General features: G+C 46.1%; 1 protein-coding gene and 1 long non-coding RNA gene across 2 annotated transcripts in view; one reads left to right on the top strand and one right to left on the bottom strand.

Moving 5' to 3' along the window:
• Positions 1-7,058: 7,058 nt before the first annotated feature.
• Positions 7,059-9,301, bottom strand: LOC121022927 (uncharacterized). Its single transcript, XR_005787175.1, has 3 exons — positions 9,215-9,301; positions 8,503-8,674; positions 7,059-7,805 (listed from the first exon to the last, which is right to left on the bottom strand). It is a non-coding gene; the product is annotated as an uncharacterized LOC121022927 (long non-coding RNA).
• A 5,484-nt stretch (positions 9,302-14,785) lies between these two features.
• GALNTL5 (polypeptide N-acetylgalactosaminyltransferase like 5) overlaps positions 14,786-20,971 on the top strand; it is a 55,907-nt gene continuing 49,721 nt past the window's right edge. The window contains 2 exon segments of the mRNA XM_040464545.1: positions 14,786-14,900; positions 19,835-20,135. Coding sequence (XP_040320479.1) covers positions 19,874-20,135 — 262 coding nt within the window. The 5' untranslated portion in view covers positions 14,786-14,900; positions 19,835-19,873.

Raw genomic sequence — 20,971 nt, forward strand, 5'->3', positions numbered from 1 at the left:
AGGGCAAACCCCAGGTCTTCTGACCCAAAGTCCAATTAATGCAGCCTTCCTCTGGCTCACATTGGCTCTACCCTTCATGCTTTGAAGACCATGATCCCTGGTAGAATAGAAGTCAAAGGAGAGCTCACCAGCTCTGTGTTTTCATCGGTTCCATTTCACCATCTGTCCCAGGCAGGGGGCCTCTTTCTTGTTTCTCTGAGCATACCTAAAATCTATTTTGAAAGTTGACCCGCCGTCACCTGGGAGCCTTTGTGCTGGGTGGCCATTAGCTTTCCTGACACTGGTTTTGCCTCTTCCCCTCTTTCATCGTGTCCTATGACCAGTCTAACAAGACTCAAGAATGTAGGTTTGAAGTTAGGCCAACCTGAGTTTGAATCTTGAATCTTGGCAATAGACTGGAGCCGGCTAGCTGTGTGAACTTGAGTGGCTCCATTGATACGGGCCTCAGTTTCTTGGGTAAACACCACCCTCCTGTCTCCCATGCGCTGTGTGGTCCCTCGCATTCCGCTTCAGGGACCCTCTGAGGAGCGGCAATCAGCAGAAGTGATGCTGTGCTGTTCCAGCTCTAGGTCAGAGGAAAACCTCTTTTAAGCTTTGGGAAGCTGTGAGCCATCATGGAAGAAGTCTGGTTGCTTGCCACCATGTGAAGAAGCTACGTGGAGAGGCATGGAGAAGAGGAGGAGGCCCCGCCACCCCAGAATCCCAGCTCAGCCTGGCCTTCCAGCTGTCCACACCAGGGCCACAGCCCCGGTGCACCAACCAGGCCAACCCACAGGTGGAACGCAGTGTCCAGCTGAGTCTAGTCAGCCCACAGAATTATGACACCTAGGAAACCAATTTGACAATACATTTCATATATTGGAAAAAAAAAAAAGAATTATGACACCTAACCGGCCACTGTTTTAAGCCTGATCACTGTTTAAGGTGATCCTTGGAATATTAATTGTGGGGGGCAAAGGGTGAACTAATACACTAACAACTAATAGAGTGCCTAGCATGGTGCCTGGCACATGATAAGAGCTTCATATATAAGAGCAACTCTTATTTGATTTTGTCAAAACCCCAGGTGGTTTGAGAGCTCCTTTGAGGTTCAAGACTGACCTCTTGAACACATGCTCTTGACAAATAGGTCTTGAGGAGCTATCTGAATCATTGAAGATACAGTGATCTGGATCATCAACACCACGACCAGAGTTACCCTCCATTCACTCTCTACTTGAAGATAATAAATTGGCAGCCAGGGGTGAACAATTACTAGGCAAATCAGGAGTTGAACCCACTGCCATGATGGCACCTTGGTTTTTGAGATCTCTATTGCCTTTACTCAGTCCATGCTAAGGCTACCCTGGCTTGGTGTCCTGGAGCCAGGAGCTACTTGTAGACTCTGGGCCACTGGGAAGGTGACCTTCCCGTGGGAGACAGGCTGTCCTTCTCGGGAGGACCCTGGGAAGACACAGCTTGCTTTGATGTGTAGGGCAAATAGGGTGGAGGGTCTACACTGTCCAGCCAGTCCCTTTGCCTCATACAGCATTTCTACTTCCATTGGCTAATCGTTCCGGTTGGCTAATTGTCCATGCAGGTCTGGACAAGAGAGAGGGTGGACCTGGGATGCCTAATCCAGCTTAGCCAGGGCTGCTCAAGGAATAAGGACAGGTGAAGACTCATCCTACCTTAGTTCGTGTGAGCGTCTATAACAGAATACCATAGACCGGATGGCTTATAAACAACAGAAACTTATTTCTCACATTTCTGGATTCTAGAAGTCCAAATTCAAGGCACCAGCTCATTCAGTGTCTGGTGTGGACCTGTTTCCTGGTGTGTCCTCCCAAAAAGACTGGGGGAGCTCTCTGGGGTCTGTTTTATAAGGGCACTAATCCCATCATGAGGTCTCCACCCTCATGACCTCATCACCTCCGAAATGCCCTATGTCCATATACCACCACATTGGGATGAAGTTAGTACCAGGGAAATACTGAAATCAACACTCAAGAGGTATCTAATTCAATATTGCCAGACTCTGTTTCAACATATGAATGGCAGTGGGGAGCACAGATATTTAGTCGTAGCATACCCCACCAAGAACATTGGGGTGCTGATCTCCATGCAGGGATGACCCTGGAATTGTCCCCTGGCACACAGGAGTCAGGATAAGTCATGCTGCGGTCATATTCTTTTATAACTAGTCAGCTAAAACTCTTTGCAGTGATAACATGCAGTTGAAAGCCATTTTCGTACACAAGGTGTCACTTTGTTAAGGTATGAACACGTTGAGACTTTGATGCACGCTGGTGGAAGAATGGAGTCTCACTTTCCACAAGCTCATGAGGAAAGAGCAGCTTGGACACAAAGACTAAGGTCGTTCTGATCGTCATAGTCACCCACACTTCCTGGCGTGTCCTTCCTCAGACTGATCTGGGAGCTGGGGAAGCATGTGTTAGACAAGGGGATTCCAATGAGCAAATACCACCGGAGTTCAGGGCCCCAAACACTTTCTCCTGAAGAACTCATTCAGGGATAGACAATGGGCACGGTACAACCCCTCTGTTACCAAATGTTCATGGCTACCATGTTGAAGTTTATTTATTTTTAGAGAGAGGACAAGTGGGAGAGGGACAGTGAGAGAGAGACAGAGAGACAGAGAGAGAATCCCAAAAAGGGTCCCTGCCTTCAGCGCGGAGTTCGATGCCGGGCTCGAACCCATGAACTGTGAGATCATGACCTGAGCCGAAACCAACAGTCAGACACTCAACTGACTGAGCCACCCAGGCACTCTGGGAATATATGTATGTAATGCTCATCTACAAAAACAACCTGTTCTCAGGCCCCTGAGTATCTAACAGTTTCTCTTCTCGTTTATGCATTCAGCAAAGCTTTCTTCGGAGCCAGGTTCTCGGCTCTGCGTGTTACAAGGTGAAGGGGCGCTGGGGTTTTCCCAGAGGAGCCGGGGCCCATCAGGGAGACGGGTAAATGAGCACACACAGGAGCACGGGGAGGGAGCGGTTGGTGCAGCAACTGCAGAAAACACTGGCCAGGACAGAGGCTGGGAATCCAGCTCTGGAAGTTGAGGAGGCCTTCCCAGGAAGTGGCATTTGACCTAAACCTTCCAGGAGGAGTTGAACTTGGTGGGATGGGAAGGGAAGGGGCATTGCAGGCCCAGAGGCCAGAGTTGGGCGGGAGAGGGGTGTCGGCAGTGAGGCAACCACCACAATGGCCGGAACAAGTGGAGCACGTGGCCCAGAGGCCAGGGTGGCACGTGAGGTCAGAACAGGCAGCAAAGGTCTTCCTGGGCGATTCTAAAACATTGAGACCTTTATCCTGCAGCCCAAGGGAGGCGACAGGATTGAAAGCAGGTGACTGACATTATCTACTTTGTTTACAGGAGAAGAAAATCAATTCAACTTGTCAATTTGCCCGGCATCAGGAATGTATGAAGTTGAACAGATGGGCATAGAAGGTGGGAGTATGAAAGGTACAGGGACTGGGGGCTTGATTCTTTGGCACAGAGATGGTGAGTGTTGCCATGAGGATGGGGGGTTAAGGGGAAAGTGGCTAAAGCAAAAATGGCAAATATGTAGCATGAGTGTCTCCATCTCCTTTCCTGTGCCTGTAGCAGACATTGCTAATCAATCACAGCACTGTTTCTTGCAGAGCCCAGTGCTGCAGAAGTCAAAGGAAAAGGTTTCTAGAAGATAGGATGGTCAACAGAGTCGAATGCTCCATGCAGTAAAAATTAACAGGACATAGACCAAAGAAGGCTGGTGAGTTGATGTTCAGGATGGCTCCAGAAGTTTCTTTCCCCTTGTACAGAAACTATTTTCTGTTGTTTTAGCATTATGTTTATTTTTCCTTTGATAAAAGTAAACTCACAGAATTTGAAAATAATAGTCACCTGTAATTTCACCTTGACTAGTAACATTTTGATGCGTGTATTTCCAATATTTCCTTATGATAGATTTTTAGAAGTTGCCAAAATACCTAAAGATTTTAAAACTCCTGACATAATAAAGTGCATTTAGGAACATTTTACTAACTGGCATTACCACCAGCAGAGTATAAGGGTGCTAAGTGATGGCACAATTTTTGACTATCTTGTTTTTTCTGAAACTGATACAAATCCTTTATGGAAACCAGCTTATAATATTATAACATCATATGATATATGTGTATATGTATACACACACACACATATTGGTATATATACTTGTGCATATACCCACATATACATATGAATATCTTTCTTCAAATAATCTTAATGTTCTGGGCACCAATATCAATGCAAAAGGTTTTTATCATCCTTCCACAGGACAGTAATAAGCAAATCCCTTTCTCCCTTGCTTAGATGAAGAGAAAAGGAAACATCAAAGGAGCACATTGCTGACCTGGTAGACTGTGGGTTCTTAAAAATGAATCAGTGAATGAAATACTCTACTAGTGCTTGCTTCATTCTTAGCGTCACAGGCACATGAGAAAAATAATATTATCCCAATTTTACAAAGGAAGGGAGCTGAGACTTAATGAGGAGGGTAATTAACATTCTCAAGGCCATGTAATTAGTAAGTGGTGGAACCAGAATTTACAGGCCCCGCCTGTCTTAGTTGAGAGTCTGTATTTTCTGTCTGTACCATGAACTACATTGGAGAGAGAGACAGAGAGCCAGCTGAGGGGTGCAGCTGACTCTTTCGGAGGCTCACTCTTGGTTTCTGGTCGCTAATGTCTTGGTGGAGACCCCCAAGCCCCAATAGGAAACCCATCCTCTAAAGGCAGCCAGACTCCCTCTTCTCAGTCTAGGCGTGTTTGGGGACCATTTTAGCTTCTGAGCGTGCTCCGAGCACACCATTCTGCCCAAATCTGCACATGCTCACCAACTCAGGAGCTCTCTGAACCCTATACTTTTGGGGCTTTTATGGAGGCTTCACCACACAGACATGATAGATCATGAAGCCCATCTCCAGCCCCTCGCCCCTCTCAGGAGAGTGGGGGGCAGGGCTGAATGGCCCGAGTTTCTAATCACTGCCATCACCCGGGGAATCCCAAAGGATTCGGGGGTTTTGTGTCAGGAGCCAGGGCTGAAGACCAAATATTAGAAGCTCCTGGCGTACCTAAAACCCTTGTAATTTAGGAGCTCTGTGCCAGGAACCGGAGGCAGAGACCTGTATACATATATATACGTATATATATACGTGTGTGTGTGTGTATATATATATGTATATGTATGTACATGTATATATATATGTATATATAGGTAATATATACATGTATATATATGTATATATACATATATGGGTAATATATGCGTATATATACATATATGGGTAATATATGCATATATATACGTATATGGGTAATATATTGGTAATATATACACACACACATATATATATATATATTTTTTTTTTTTTTTTTTTTTTTTTTCCTGTTCTCTCACAGGGTGTTAGCCTGACATGTGGGACAAAAGCTGACTCTCGGGTCAGAGTTACTATATGATTGTGTAACAAAAACCCTTTACTGATGAATTGGGCAATGGGGAGCCTTTTTCTGAGAAGCCTTGAAAGCTGGATTTCTCCCCGTGATAAACCTTCCTTGAAGAGGCCCTTTGTTTACTGTCCTAGAACCTAGAATCTCGGAGCCTGCTTGGGGCCAACATCCATGTCACTAATGTATGAGCTGTAGAATCCACCTTCGGTTTTTGCAAATTAAGAGATGCTAGACTTCCCCTCTTCCTGAGGTTGTTCTCTTTTTCTTTCTCTTGCTTTCACCCATCTTTTCTCGGGTGTGACCAGTGATTCTGTGCACCTGCGAACCTGTGCCCTTCTGGGTCTGGGTGGCCAGGAAGGAAGATACACTCTGTGACCTCAGCACAAAGACCTTACTGTTCTTTCACTGCGCCTCGGGCCGCTGGGTGGTTTCCGTGACCCCACTTACCTGGGACACTTCAACTCACGAGCCGGTTTCTCATGCTTCCTCCTTGGTTTCTGTTGGTCACAGCCCCGCTTGGTGATAACCCCAAAGCGGCCATGCTTGGGGGAGGCGGGACCAGATGTGATTGGACCCTGAGGCAGACTCAGCTTCCTGAGTTTCGGGGACAGCGAAACTTTAGACTGTCCCCACCTACCCTCTGGAAGAGCCCACCGAGGAGACCCCGCCACATGCTCCAGATCTCACTGCCTTATGGTTCCGCCCGAATGGGCCACGGTGACCCACTTACCTAGTTTGGAACCATCCAGAGCCCTTCCACCCTGACCAGAGGGAATTTGACTCTCTCCAATTTTTTCTCTCTAGAGCATTAACTTCCTTCCTTATTTATGTTTTAAGTTGTGATAAAATACACATGAAATTACCATTTTAACTGCTCTTAAGGGTACAGTTCCATAGTGTTAAGTCCATTCACGCTGTGGTGCAACCATCACCACCCCCCTCCAGAACTTTTTTCATCGTCCCCGAGTATAACCCTGTCCCCATTAAGCAGTAATCCCCGTTCCCCTCCCCCAGCCCCTGGCAGCCACACTTCGGTCTGTCCCTGTGAATTTTCTGTCTCTAGATATCTGGCTTATATCTGGCTTATATAAGTGACTGGCATATATCACATAGCATAATGTCCTCGGGCTTCATCCATGTTAATGCATGTGACAGAATTACTGTCCTTTTGAAGGCTGAAAACTTTCCATGTATGTGTAGACCACATTTTACTTACCCATTCATCCGCCAATAGACACTTGGCTATAGCTTTAATTTACCAAACATTTTTTGAGTGCCAATGATGTATCAGGCACGGTGTTTGCTCCCGCACATGAGATTGCTGTTGAGGTAGACTAGGAGGTCTGTGCCCTCCCACAGGTGATGAAGCACTAAATAATAATGCCAAAAGTAATGGCAGTTTCTTCCCAGTTCATGAAGACACCAGTGAGTATTCTTTTTTTTTTTTTAATGTTTATTTATTTTTGAGAGAGAGAGAGACAGAATGTGAGCGGGGGGAGGGGCAGAGAGAGAGGGACACCCAGAATCCAAAGCAGGCTCCAGGCTCTGAGCCATCAGCACAGAGCCCAATGCGGGGCTCGAACTCATGGACCGTGAGATCATGACCTGAGCTAAAGTCAGACACTCAACCGACTGAGCCACCCAGGCGCCCCAGCCAATGACTATTCTTAATTTATGTACCCTTCACAATTTTTGATAAAACCTTTGGCACCTGATTGAAAGGAATGAACAAGTAGCAGAAATGTTCACAGAAAAGCTTGAAACTCACTGTACCCGGTTATAATCTTTATAGGGGAAGCTTCTAATGGTAAGTTTGAATGACAGCTGTAAGATAGCCATGCTTATCACTAGCCGTACTGTTTGTAGCTGCAGTGATAAGAACAGCTATGTCCGCATTTCTCAGTGTTCCGTGAACAAGCAGCAGGAGCTTCGGGTTTCCTGGGCCCTTCCAAGGTCGCAGACCCCAAGCACCTGGCCACAGGTCCCCGAGGACACTGTCTGTCCCCTGTGCTTCTGCACTCCACTGATCGATTTTCCTCTTGCTGCCATGTTGCTTTTTACTCTGCAACCATCTCATTAAACCGCACGTTTTAAACACCGTTCAGTTTACCATCGCACCCTGTGGTATGTCTTCTTCACCGTGAGCGGTTGCTCTGCAGATTTCTGAACGCGTTCAAAGGGTGCTTGCCTTAGACAGAGGGCAGGCGGGAGCCTCTATCAGCGCCCTTTGCTCCTGCAAAGCTTCCCAAGATGCTGTGTGTCCTTAGATCGGTTTATACAGTTACACATCTGGTTGCTGAACTGTTCTAGATCTCCCTCTTGTGGGCCATCTATGGAATGAAACACATTAATTATTTCCAATAGACGTGATGGCGTCTTGTAGGTTATAAGGAACCCATTTCTGCGAATCCTGTTTTAAACCTATACAAAGTGTATAAAGATCTAAAACTACCCGTGCACCCACGCACCAGCCTTATGAAACCTTAACATTTTGCCCCATATTTACTTCCATTTTTTTAACGTTTATTTATATTTAAGAGAGAGAGAGAGGGCGCGGGCGCGCAAGACAGAGCCCGAGCAGGGGAGGGGCAGAGAGAGAGAGAGAGAGAGAGAGAGAGAGAGACAGAATCCGAAGCAGGCCCCAGGCTCCGAGCTGTCAGCACGGAGCCCGACGCAGGGCTCGAACTCATGAGTCAAAGTCAGAAGCTGAACAGACTGAGCCACCCAGACACCCCTACATGTTTACTTGAAACCTTCAAAAAATAAAAATAAAGTAGAGAAGTCGAGGGCCCCTGTGTACCCTCCCTTTCTGCACCCTCCAGATAACCATCACTCTGAATTTGTATTTGTTACACACAGGTTTTTCTATTTCTGATTCATATATATGTGGATCACACCGGGTGCGTTCTCCCACGACCTGCTTTTCTTCCGCAGTGTTACGCTGTCGAAGTTCGTCCCTGTGGCTCTGATGTTCTCATTTTCCTCTCCTGTATAGTGTTGATTGTGTGACTACCACACTCTACTTACCAGGGCTTGCATCCTGGGGTATTTCGGTTGCTTGGAATTTTCGTCACGACAGACCAGGCCGCGGCCAGCCTTCTTACACTGCCTCCGGGTACATACGTGTGCGTTTCTCTAGGGTCCGTCCTGAGCGCGGATCGCTGGGTCATGCAGCTCGTCTCCGTATTGCCAGATTGCCCTGGAAAGGACTGTCCTGTTCACATCCCCCCATTTTTCTGTCATCTGCCAGCGGGCAGCCAGGCGGGAAGGCGCAAGCCCCACCATTAACTGCGCGCTGCGTTATCCTCCTTGGCATGAACTCGCTTGTTTAGTCATGGAAATAACCTTCCGAGGCAGGAGGCAGGCAGAAGCACGTTTGCCAGAAACCAGAGAGGTCCAGGAATCTGCCCGAGGCCGCAAAGATAACAACAGGCGGAGCAGCGGTAAACCTGACCCACAGCTGTGCCGCGGAGGCCCTCAAAGACTCGGCCAGTGTGGGCTGGGGGTACAGGGGGTGCAAGGGGGAGGAGGGGGGTGGAGGGGAGACGCCCCTTCCACTGCCACGTTGCTGAGAGCTGACAAAAGAAAAGATATGCCCTCTAATTTTTGAAATCATGAAAGTCAGCATACAGACCCAAGAGCAAGGCCAATAAAATGAACAGGTGGTCAGAAGGGAGACCAGCAGGAATGAAAGGCATCTAGATAAAGGGGGGAAAAAACCTCACGGTTAGAAAATTACATCGGAGGGGCGGGTCTTGGTGGCGACTCTTGATGTCGGCGCAGGTCATGATCTCACGGTTCATGGGTTCAAGCCCCGCGTCAGGTTCCATGCTGTCAGTGTGGAGCCTGCTTGGGATTCTCTCTCTCCCACTCTCCCTGTCCCTCCACGGCTCGCTCGCTCTCTCTCTCTCTCTCTCTCTCTCTCTGTCTCTCTCAGAAAATAAATAAATAAACATGAAAAAATTACGTTGGAAAACTTAATTTTCCAAATTCTGTATTAGCTTTCCTCTCAATCACTAGGAATCCGTGATCCTTTTAAGGTGGAAACCCACTTTCCCCGTGCTTGGAATCGCTGACTTCAGTCCCGTGTGCTGGGGCAGTGGTGGAGAAGGGCATATTTCCAGAGGCCCCGGCCTGGGTAGTTGACTGGAAGCAAAGAGAAAAACAAAAATGAGAGTTGAGTGAAATTAAAAAAAAAAAAAAAAAAAAAAAAAAGAGGGACCAGGGAAACATACGCCAACTCAACAGCTGGTCTCTGCTCAGCCCCCAAAGGATCTGCGCATTGTGTCTCTTGGCTTTGCACACTTTCTAAAGAAACTTCCCCCTTTTATTTTAAGTAAGAGAAGGACTTAAGAAGGACTTCCCTAGAAAACAATGGAAGCTGATATTTCATCTAAGGCTGGACGAGTACTTACAGGAGAAGAATGCCAGGGGCTTGCCTGCTTCTGTTCTAGGTTTAGCCTCTATATTTTACAAAAGTTTGCCGACCGTATATCAGCGTGTTTAATGTTTACTTAAAAAGAAAATGACATCTGAAATGGAACAGTCAAAGCGAACGAGAAGTGAATGTTCACAAGTGTTACAGGAAGTCGACAGGAAGCCAAAAGTGTGGGTATGGAAGTGAAAACCTTTTCAAAAAGGACATCAAGAGCAAAGTCGACGAGGGGGCTAGTTTTCTCAGCCTAAGACAAAGGGTAGAAATCACTTCATGTACTTTTTTTCCTCCATTTTTTGTGTGCGGAAAGTTACGTACAACATAAAATTTGATCATCTTAGCCACTCTTAAGTATCCAGTTCAGGGGTATAAAATACATTATACCTCTCCGTCCCCACCGTCCATCCCCAGAACTCTTGTCATCTTGTAAAACGGAACAGTAACTCCCCATCCCCCCGCCCCTCCCCCACCCCCTGGGAACCACCGATCTATTTTCTCTATGATTTTGACTCCTCTAAACATCACGCGCAAGTGGAATCATACTTGTCTTGTTGTGTGTGGCTTGTTTCATTTAGCCTCACGTCTTCAAGAATCATTCATGTTGCAGCAGGTGTCAGAATGCCCTTTTTAAGGCTGAATAAGATTCCATTGCACGTGTTCGAGCATCTCTTATGCTTTGCCTCCCTCTCTGAAACTATTTTGCCCCCTCCCCCTCCCCCCATGGTCTTCTGTTCAGTTTCTCAAGTTCCACATAGGAGCGAAAACATATGGTATCTGTCTTTCTCTGCCGGACCTATTTCATTTAGCAGAATGCCCTCCAATTCCATCCGCATTGGTGCAAATGGCAGGGTTTCATTCTTTCTCATGGCCAAGTAGTATTCCATTATATATATAAACCACATCTTCTTTATCCATTCATCCACTGATGGACATTTAGGCTCGTTCCATAATCTGGCTGTTGTTGAAAGTGCTGCTATAAACATTGAGGTACAAGTGCCCCTGTGCATCAGCACTCCTGTATCCCTTGGGTAAATTCCTAGCAGTGCTATTCCTGGCTCGTAGGGTAGATCTATTTTTAATTTTTTGAGGAACCTCCACACCGTTTTCCAGAGTGGCTGCACCAATTTGCATCCCAACAGTGCAAGAGGGTTCCCATTCCTCCACATCCTCGCCAGCATCTATAGTCTCCTGATTTGTTCATTTTAGCCACTCTGACCGGTGTGAGGAGGTTATCTCAATGTGGCTTTGACTTGTATTTCCCGCATAATGAGTGATGTTGAGCATCTTTTCAACAAACTCAGGTGAAGGGGGCAGGGAAGAGGGGAAAATGGGTGATGGGCATTGTGGAGGACACTTGTTGGAATGAGCACTGGGTGTTTTCTGTAAGCGATGAATCACGGGAATCTACCCCCGAAACCAAGAGCATACTGTATACACTGTATGTTAGCTAACTTGATAATAAATTGTGTTAAAAATAGTAACAATAATAATAAAAGCTAGAAAATGAAAAAAAAAAAAAAAAAAATCTCAAGAGAGGGGGCACGTGGGTGACAAAAAAAAAAAAAAAAAAGATTCCATTGTACGTGGATAACACATTTTGCTTACTCATTCATCCATTGATGGACACTTGGGTTCCTTCCAGTTTAATCTATTCTAAATAATGCAGAATCAAGAGTACTGTTTGCCATGTGAACCAAACTATTGACATCAGAAGTCTCCAAATAGACCTTCTCATTAAATCATTAGTATTTTGAATAACTAACCTAGAACCCTAAAATTCATGTAATTCTCATCTTTAGAGCATCATTGGTAGATGTTCTTGGTATCCCAGAACCAAAGATTCTGTTTTGTTTTGTTTTGTTTAAATTAATTGAAAGAGAAAACCAATTGTTCACCCAAGAGGCCACTGATTAACATCTACCAAAAGCAATTTGGGGGGCACCTGGCTGTTAACCATCTGACTCTTGATTTTGGCTCAGGTCATGATCTCACGGTTTGTGGGTTCAAGTTCCATGTCAGGCTCTGCACTCACAGCACGAAGCCTGCTCGGGATTCTGTCTCTCTCTCTCTCTCTCTCTCTCTCTCTCTCTCTCTCTCTCCCAAAATAAATAAATAAACTTAAAAAAAAAAAAAGCAATTTTGGTATTATTTATCCAGGGGAACTGGTCTCATTTGGCCAAATCTGTTAATAGAATTTGAACCAAGGTCTTGAACAATGTCTTCTTCCCCATTGGAGATGTGAGCCACTCTACAATAGGGACCACAGTTTCTTTCTCTGTGTTCCTGGGGTAGCCTACACAGTGCCTTTAGCTACTCTAACCAGGAGGTAGGTGTGTAAAGACAAAAAACAAAAAACAAAAAAACCCAACTTCCTCCACCCCCAAATATTCACGTTTTGTCATTCTTTTGTCTTACACTCATTGTTATAACCTTGACTCAAATAAGCGAAACACTGGTGTACAATTGAAGCAGTCAGCACATGGCCTATCCAACAAGATGGTCCTCCTTGGATATTAGCCAAAGGAAGGTCCCTGCCTGACATTTATTACCAGATTTCCCTTCTCCCCAGCTCCACATCCCCAGCTCTGGGCCCAAAATAATTCCCCACATTCTAAGATAGCAGGTCATGAATCTCTAGGGGAACCTCTCAAATCCCAACCCCACCCATAATTGCCCACTTCCATGGGAAAACTTACTACGTGGTTATTAACGGCCATGCTACTTAGACCCTGAGATGGTCAGATCCAAAAGGATGGTCACAGTGGATGCTTTTAATGGTTGGGAACCAGAGTGATGGGGACTGGATTCTTCCGAAGGGTTCTCAAGACAAAGGAGAGCATATGTTGGCAAGTCTGACCAATAGCATATGGAGGAATTTAGAAGAACAGTGTGTGGGGAAGGTCTGTAGACCTTTGTCGCTGGAGCAAAGAATCAGTCAGAAAGGAGTTTTTAGATGAATGAGCCCAGCAGGGCTGGTGGGAGGGAACCAGGCAGAGCTGGGACTAAGGCTCCTTCATTAATTTTTAATTCTCTTTTTCCCTCCTCCTTCCTTTTGTTTCCTTTTTACCACCAAAGATATTCACCTTTGGACATTGCTTACCAAATCCTTTGTCTTAAGAGTGACAATTATTTGAGGGTTTACTGAGTGAACGTCTACTGACACCTATCACATGATATAGCATCGTAGAGCACAGAAATGGATGAGTGTGGGGCCCTTTCCTCCAAGAGCTTACAACCCCCGCCCCCCACCCCGCCCAGATGCCTGGAGTGGTATGTGATAATTGGCAAATTTATACTCAGATGTTTTTGCCCATTTTGTTTTGACTTGCATTTCCTATTTCTGCTTCTCTGCCCTTTGGTGTTTGGATTTTTTTCCTGCCCTTTGTTTTAAGCATTGCCTTTATCCCTCAGAAGACACGGGCCCAGAAAGATGTTTCCCAGTCTGAAGTCTTAACCTAGCTTAAGAAATCCATGTTTCCCTTTTCTTCCTCAGACTGAGAGTAACACTCTGGGCTGCTTTGTTTCTCCTTGTAATTGTTTTTTTTTTTTATTTTTTAAAAATTTTTTTTTCAACGTTTATTTATTTTTGGGACAGAGAGAGACAGAGCATGAACGGGGGAGGGGCAGAGAGAGAGGGAGACACAGAATTGGAAACAGGCTCCAGGTTCTGAGCCATCAGCCCAGAGCCTGACGCGGGGCTCGAACTCACGGAGCGCGAGATCGTGACCTGGCTGAAGTCGGACGCTTAACCGACTGCGCCACCCAGGCGCCCCTCTCCTTGTAATTGTTTAATTAGAATCAACTAGGAGGAAACTTGCCTACTCATTTGAGAGAAAACATGCACTGTTTCAACCTCCTAATTTCCTTTTATCCTTAGGGAAGGTTCCAGGCTTTCTGGTCACCCCACAGGATTTACCTCCATTGTCACACGTGCACTTTGCTCTCACCCCCACGTTCCCTCCCCTCTGCAATCTTTATCTTCCTTCTCTTAACCTCTTCTCTTCAGCACCTACCAGCTCCCTAGTGTCCTCATGAGTTTGTTCTATGCCTTCGGTTTTGTTTTGTTACATTATTCTTTCCCCTAATGAATCGTTTCTGGCAACAGTGCCCCCTGACTCTTGGGTCGGGACACCAGGCTGTATCAACTCAGTACACTTTTTATCTTGTATCTTCCCCTAATTTCTCACATGATTCTTGTCTCCCTTAAGCAACTCCTGGGTAGTACCCATGACTTCCTTGTCCTTTATACCTACAGAAAAATACCGGACATCTAGAATGTTCTCTGTTCTCTCATTCCTGGTTCTCCAGGGACAACCCAACCCACCACATACTTTGAAGCAGATGTTGGGTCCCCGGCAAAACAGGGTCAGCCTCTTCAGTGAGGGAAAGGTCAAATCTGCTCAGACGTGTTAAGAAGAAATTTCGCAAGCATTTGGCTGAACTTGTGTACTAATATCTAAATATTGAGTAATATAGAGTAAAAAATTAAAAGGCAGCCAAACAACCCTTTGGCTCATCTTTGGGTCCCTTGAGAGGTGTTCTGAAAGCTTATTTTTATCATGTTTATTTCCAAAAAAAAAAAAAAAAAAAGCTAAAAATGAGACTGAGCCTAGATTTTTCCCAATAGGAGGCTTTTCCTATTTCCTTGGTTGAGGAATGAGGATTCTAAGACTCTCTGGAAGGACCCAATGAACTCTGGAAGTCCTGGATTCCACCTGCTGCTTGGAGCTTCTAAGCAGGAACCTCCAGCTGCTGGTGATGCCCTGTGTGATGTCATAGGACTTTGTGACACGGCCTGATGCTACATCATGTGCATGCAGTACAAGGCGGGCAGGGTCACCCAGTACAATCAAGTATTTTCTCAGAATCCAGGCCATTCAGAAAAAAAAAAATCTCATCTTTCAGATCGTTCAGCCTAGACCCCTGCCTAATTTCACCTGCGACTCAGTTTACACAACGTATCAACTACAGAGCGGCCAATGTCTCAGTGGTAGGTGGGTGGCCTCGGCATGCTGAGAAAAATGGGAACAAAGTTGGGGGGTGGGGTGCCTTCCACCTGCATTCAGTGGAAGCGACACATCAAATCGCTGAATCTTGAATGGGATGCTGGCTCTGGGGATTAGGATTAAGATCTGATTTGTAATAAGACGCTGGGCTATACCACTCTAGAGGTAGACTGGGCATTATAATGATTTCAGTTCTTGAAAATCTGATCATTTATAGAGAATTTAGTTGTGACAGCATAGCCATGTTTTCTTGACCCTAAAAACTCACACTTTAAAACAAACTCAATGGCTGTGAATCGAGATTTAGTTTAGGGCTTTGGTTTTTCAGTGTGCACATGTGTGTGTGAGCGTATGTGCATGTGTATACGTTTGGTGGGAGTGGGGGTGGGGGAGAGATGAGGTGCATATTCCAGAGAACCAGGGGGAGTTCTGCTTTACGAAGACATTGCATAAGAAAGCTTACATTAGTAAAATTAAAAAAAAAAATGGAGGAGGCTAATTTTCCTACGCGTTCACATGTAGAGAATTTGCTCCAACTTTTCTTAATATACAAGAATCCTTCTAGACAATATGGATTTATTTTCTTTTCCGGTTTTAGTCCTAGCATGACCCCACATGTGTATTTTGTGTATGCAATCTGCCTCCCCTCACTTATGTTTTTCGTTAGCTTCTAATTGCTTTTGGTGTTCAGTGGAAATTAAAAGTGTCAAAATGTGACTTTTAATCTCTAGAAGTGGGGTTAATAGAAGTTAAACGGCTTCATTCTCTTCCCACTTATTTGAATCTGCCCATTTCTCCCTGTTAGAGGCTGTCTTCTTCTCTTACACATTTGACACTTTTTCTTTGCATAATTGAATACTGCATTTTTGAAGAGTAATTGTTCCAGTCAATGGGCCTTCATTGTGCAACCTAGATCTCTGTCAGGGTGTTAAATCCTATGTCTTGGGAGGATGCTCCTATATGAATAAATGCCCCAATTTTATTATCGTTATTATTATCATGTTTTATTTTGAGAGAGAGAGAGAGAGCATGTGTGCACAAGTTGGGGAGGGGCAGAGAGAGAGGGAGGAGGGGGGAGAGAGGGAATCCCGAGCAGGCTCCACACTCTGCTGGAGCCCGATGTGGGGCCCATCTCATGGACCGCAAGATCACGACCTGAACAGATATCAAGAGTGGGAGGCTTGGGGCGCCTGGGTGGCTCAGTTGGCTAAGCGTCCGACTCCGGCTCAGGTCACGATCTCACAGCCCGTGAGTTCGAGCCCCGCGTCAGGCTCTGGGCTGATGGCTCAGAGCCTGGAGCCTGCTTCCGATTCTGTGTCTCCTTCTCTCTCTGCCCCTCCCCCGTTCATGCTCTGTCTCTCTCTGTCTCAAAAATAAATAAACGTTAAAAAAAAAAAAAAAAAAAGAGTGGGAGGCTTAACCGACTGAGCCACCCAGGCGCCCCTCCCCCAATCCAGTCTTACACCCCCTCCCTTGATCTAGAATCTTCAGGTCTCAGCCCATGCACAGGACGCTGATCCGGTTGGATCCTGATGCCTGGGTTCTGCAGTTCCCTGGGGACACACTCTTTCCTCCCTGAGCAGGACTAGCACATTCCCAGCCAGGCTATGCTGTCACTTGACCCTAATTATTGATCTGGCGGTCAGGAGAGGACTGGGGGTGGGGGGATCCAGAGGAAGGTCGTGCGTGGCTTGCCAAGCATCCTCAAGCACAGGAGCAATGGGCCATTTCTGTAGATCCAGAGGGTGGGTCCTCATGGCCCTCCACCCACACACCCCCATCCCAAGTCTTAGCTTCTCCCTCCTTCCCTGGAGTCACCTTCCTTGGAGTCTCGCTGCCTTGTCACCAAGCCCTGCCCATGAGTCTCAGCTTTCTCTGCCCTTCCAACGTAGGAGATGCGAATCCCTTTATGTGTTGCCAAGGAAGTCAGATTGATACTTTGCCTTAAAGTGGTGACTCGTCACCCTCAGCCTTTCTTTTGTCTTTCTCAAATGCGTCTGTAGCACCCAACAGCAGACATTTTGATTCCTCGGCTTTTATAATTACTTTTCCCTGCCCCCAGCTCCCAAATGCACCAACCGGAACGTTCCTTCCCGCCAGTTGGCCCACTGGTGAAGCTGTAACAAGCGCACTGCTCCAGCCTGCTGGGTTCTAGTCCAACGCTGCCTTTCCACCAGCCTGGGGGGTCCTTAAGGCCAGAGGGCGAGCGGTGATGCACCCCCCCAAATCCCATTTTGGTGTTTGTTTCGCAGGACCACCTCACTACCAACTTTCGTAGGTCAAGTTCCTCAGAAACAGACTTTGGGACTGAGATTTGCACGTGGGCACTTTATTGGCATGGGTTTGGGGGAACACCTACAAGCAAAGCAAACTGGGTCAAGCAATCTTAACCTTAAAAATAAAGCTGCTGCGGGGCGTCTGGGTGGCTCAGTTGGTTAAGCCTCCGACTCGGCTCAGGTCGTGATCTCACAACTGGTGGGTTCCAGCCCCCCCCCCCCCATCCCCACCCCCACCCGGCCCTGGGCTGACAGCTGGGGCCTGGAGCCTGCTTCAGATTCTGTGTCTCCATCTCTCTCTCCCCCTTCCCCACTCCTACTCTCTGTCTCAAAATAAACATTTAAAAGTAAAAATAAAAATAATAAAACTGCCAGTTATCTTGTCAGCAAAAATGGATTTATTTGGTAATAGTGGAGAACCGCCAACCTGCAGAAACACGGCAAAAAAAACCACAGGCAAGTCTGGAGACTAAAGAAGAGGCTTTTTTATAGAGGAAAGGGGGAAGTCGGGAAGGCTGCTGTAAACTAAGAGTTCATTGGAGTAAACTGGACGTTCAGAGTATAGCGGCTTCTCATTGGCTGAGCTGTGACTGTCCCTCATTGGCTGGGCTGTTGCCGGGGGAGGAGGAAACCTTCCGTCCTCCTGCAGGGATAGTTGAGTGCTGGTCCTCTGCAAGATGCTCCAGGAGTTGGGTCTACAATTGACGAGGAGTGCTGGAGATGAGAGCGCCCCCTGCCGGCCTCCTGACTCCATTCTGAAGAAAGTTTCCTTTCCTTCATTTTCACAACAGAAAGAGGTTAGACAGTGATGTGGTTGCAACAGGGACCTCTGTGGAAATCTCTGGGCCGGATGAGTCCTCAGAGTCATCTCAAGTTGAAATAAGCAAGTTGGGCTCATCAGCCGGTCTTTAAACATGAGTTCCCCCAGGGAGGGGGAAACTTTGGACAAAGCCGCTTGCTCCCACCAGCGGTAACTCTGGGGGAGGGACTCAACCATGAGCCAGTACTCGGGCAGCGGGGTCCCACGCAGTGACCTGGTGGCACCACCGCGTAAGACATCATATCCAGGTGTGTTCAGGTGTTTGGGGGGCAAGGTGCTGACCGGGTGGTTTGATGCCATGGAATTGTTGTGGGTCCTGAGTCCTGTGGGGGAAGAATGGGTCTCTGCTGTGAACAAGAGCGGTTAAGAGCCAGAGCGGGTGGGCAGGCTGGTTCCTAGTGCTGGCCTGAGGTCTACACTTCAGAAGCCCGCCTCTTCCCTCGAGTCCTAGAAAGGGTAAAAATGGGAGACGATACTACATGGTCAAATGTGGAGGAAGATACTTGAGTCAGAGCGTGAGGAGGACCCACACCAGGAGGTCCTAGAAAGAGAGTGATGCTGGAGAGCTTGGGGTTCGTATCCTTGATTCCCTCTTCCAGCCGCCAGGCTGTCACTTGATTTAAAAGGTTGGGGTGGGATGGGGCGCCTGGGTGGCTTGGTCGGTTAAGCGTCCGACTTTGGCTCGGGTCATGATCTCATGGTCCGTGAGTTCGAGCCCCGCGTCGGGCTCTCTGCTGACAGCTCGGAGCCTGGGGCCTGTTTCGGATTCTGTGTCTCCCTCTCTCTCTGCTCCTCCCCGTTCATGCTCTGTCTCTCTCTGTCTCAAAAATAAATGAACGTTAAAAAAAAATTTTTTTAAACAAACAAATAAATAAATAAATAAAAGGTTGGGGTGTAAGAGAAACGCTGCTATATACACATGTGTTTATTACAATGATGCCATTTGATAGACACAGTTTGCAATCCTTATTTTTAAATTTTTTTCCAAAGTAATATATACACAAAAAAATAAAACCAAATCTTATAAAGAGAGTCAGCAGGCCCCTGCCCAATTCCACCCTAATCCCCAGTTCAACTCTCCAAAAGCAATGGCTTTAGACTCTTTTAATATATTTCTTATGACAGTCAAACCTTCATATTTTAAATAATATTCCTAGGCTTCTGCCTCTTGGCTTGTTTTGCACATTAACTTCATTTTTCTTACGTGACTTCCATTTTTTTTAAATCTTAGCTTTCCCCACCCCCACCCCAGCACCTGGGTGGCTCCGTGGGTTAAGTATCCGACTCTTGATTTCAACTCAGGTCGTGATCCCACAGCTGGTGAGTTTGAGCCCTGTGGCAGACTGCCACATTTTCCCCATGAATCTATGTGATGTTTTGATTAATACGGTAGCCAGTGCCTACATCTTCATCATTCTACAAACATCGTTCCTTAATTTTTACCACCAGATAGGACACCGACTTGCACTTGCCTGCCCCAAAGAATCTATCAAATCTGATATTCTTTTGACCCATCTCCTTTTAGGGGAGGGGTTGAGTGCCAGAGCTCACTAGAGCCCCCATTCCAATGTGGGCTACCTCTTTCCTGGGCCGGATCCGCTATCTTGGGTCACTTCCCTTGGTGTGAAGTGATCTTCTGAGTACCCGTTTTAAGAGGTTTTGCTAATCGAAAATGAGATCGACTTTAGCGCATCAAAGTATATGATACATACGTAGAAATGTTTCTGTTTTTAAAACACTGAAAATTGAATTCAAACCAAGTAGATGATCTATAAGGCATGGGAATATCTAACATAGCTTCTTTTAAATTCTTCTGATTTAGGAAATTAACAAATGAGCCTTCAAAAATGCGAGGTTTACAATGAGAGGCATTTTAATTCAAACTTTACTGTATGGATCCTTGACATTTGGGATCTGGACAGCTCTGTTGTATGTATTTATTAACCACAATCATGTGAGCAACTTGGAGAAGAAAACCCAGGAGCCTGCCTCGATTTGGTCCCTTGAAAAAAAATTTCATCGGCAAGATACTCATGGCTCAGAGGAAATTCCAAGACCATATGTGAGATTTGAAAGTCCTGATGAAGAAGAAACCAAACCACAGAAATCCTTTTTCAAATGGAGTAAGTATTTTGATTTTCTCCATTAGCCATTTTAAGGGGAAGTATTTTTACTACATACAAATTTTAGGGAAAGCACAAGCGGGGAAGAAGGGCAGAGGGAGAGACAGAGAATCTTAAGTAGCCTCCACGCTCAGCATGGAACCCAACACAGGGCGTCATCCTACAACCCTGGGATCATGACCTGAGCTGAAATCAAGAGTCGGACACTCAACAGAATGAGTCACCCAGGCGCCCTGCAATATTATACATTTTTAATGTATTTGTAGATACTCTGCAATGAATTGCAATGCTGAGGTAAACGTGGATTACAAGGCTTCATGTGGACATATTTTGTTTCTCTTATGTCAACACCTAGGTTTGCGACAGATGGGATTTAGGTAGACATATGCTTAACTTTAAAAAAAATGGCGAAGTGTTTTCCAAGGTAGGCGTGTGCCATTTAATATCCCTTCCCGCAGCATATGAGAATCCCTTTGTTCCAAATCTTCGCCAACATTTGACACGGTCAGCTTTTTAGGTGTTAGGTATTCGAATGGGTAAGCAATGGTATCGTTGTGATCTTAATTTGCATTTCCCTGAGGACTAATAATTTTGAGCACCTTTTCATGTGCTTAATGACCACCCATATATCATCTTTTGTAAAATGTCTCTTCCCGTCTTTTGTCCATTTTTAAATTGGGATGTTTGTCTTCTGATTTTTTTTTTTAATTTTTTTTTTCAACGTTTATTTATTTTTGGGACAGAGAGAGACAGAGCATGAACGGGGGAGGGGCAGAGAGAGAGGGAGACACAGAATCGGAAACAGGCTCCAGGCTCTGAGCCATCAGCCCAGAGCC

This window comes from Herpailurus yagouaroundi, unplaced genomic scaffold, assembly GCF_014898765.1.
Source record: "Herpailurus yagouaroundi ecotype Mexico unplaced genomic scaffold, PumYag 483, whole genome shotgun sequence".
Taxonomy (NCBI): Eukaryota; Metazoa; Chordata; class Mammalia; order Carnivora; family Felidae; genus Herpailurus; species Herpailurus yagouaroundi.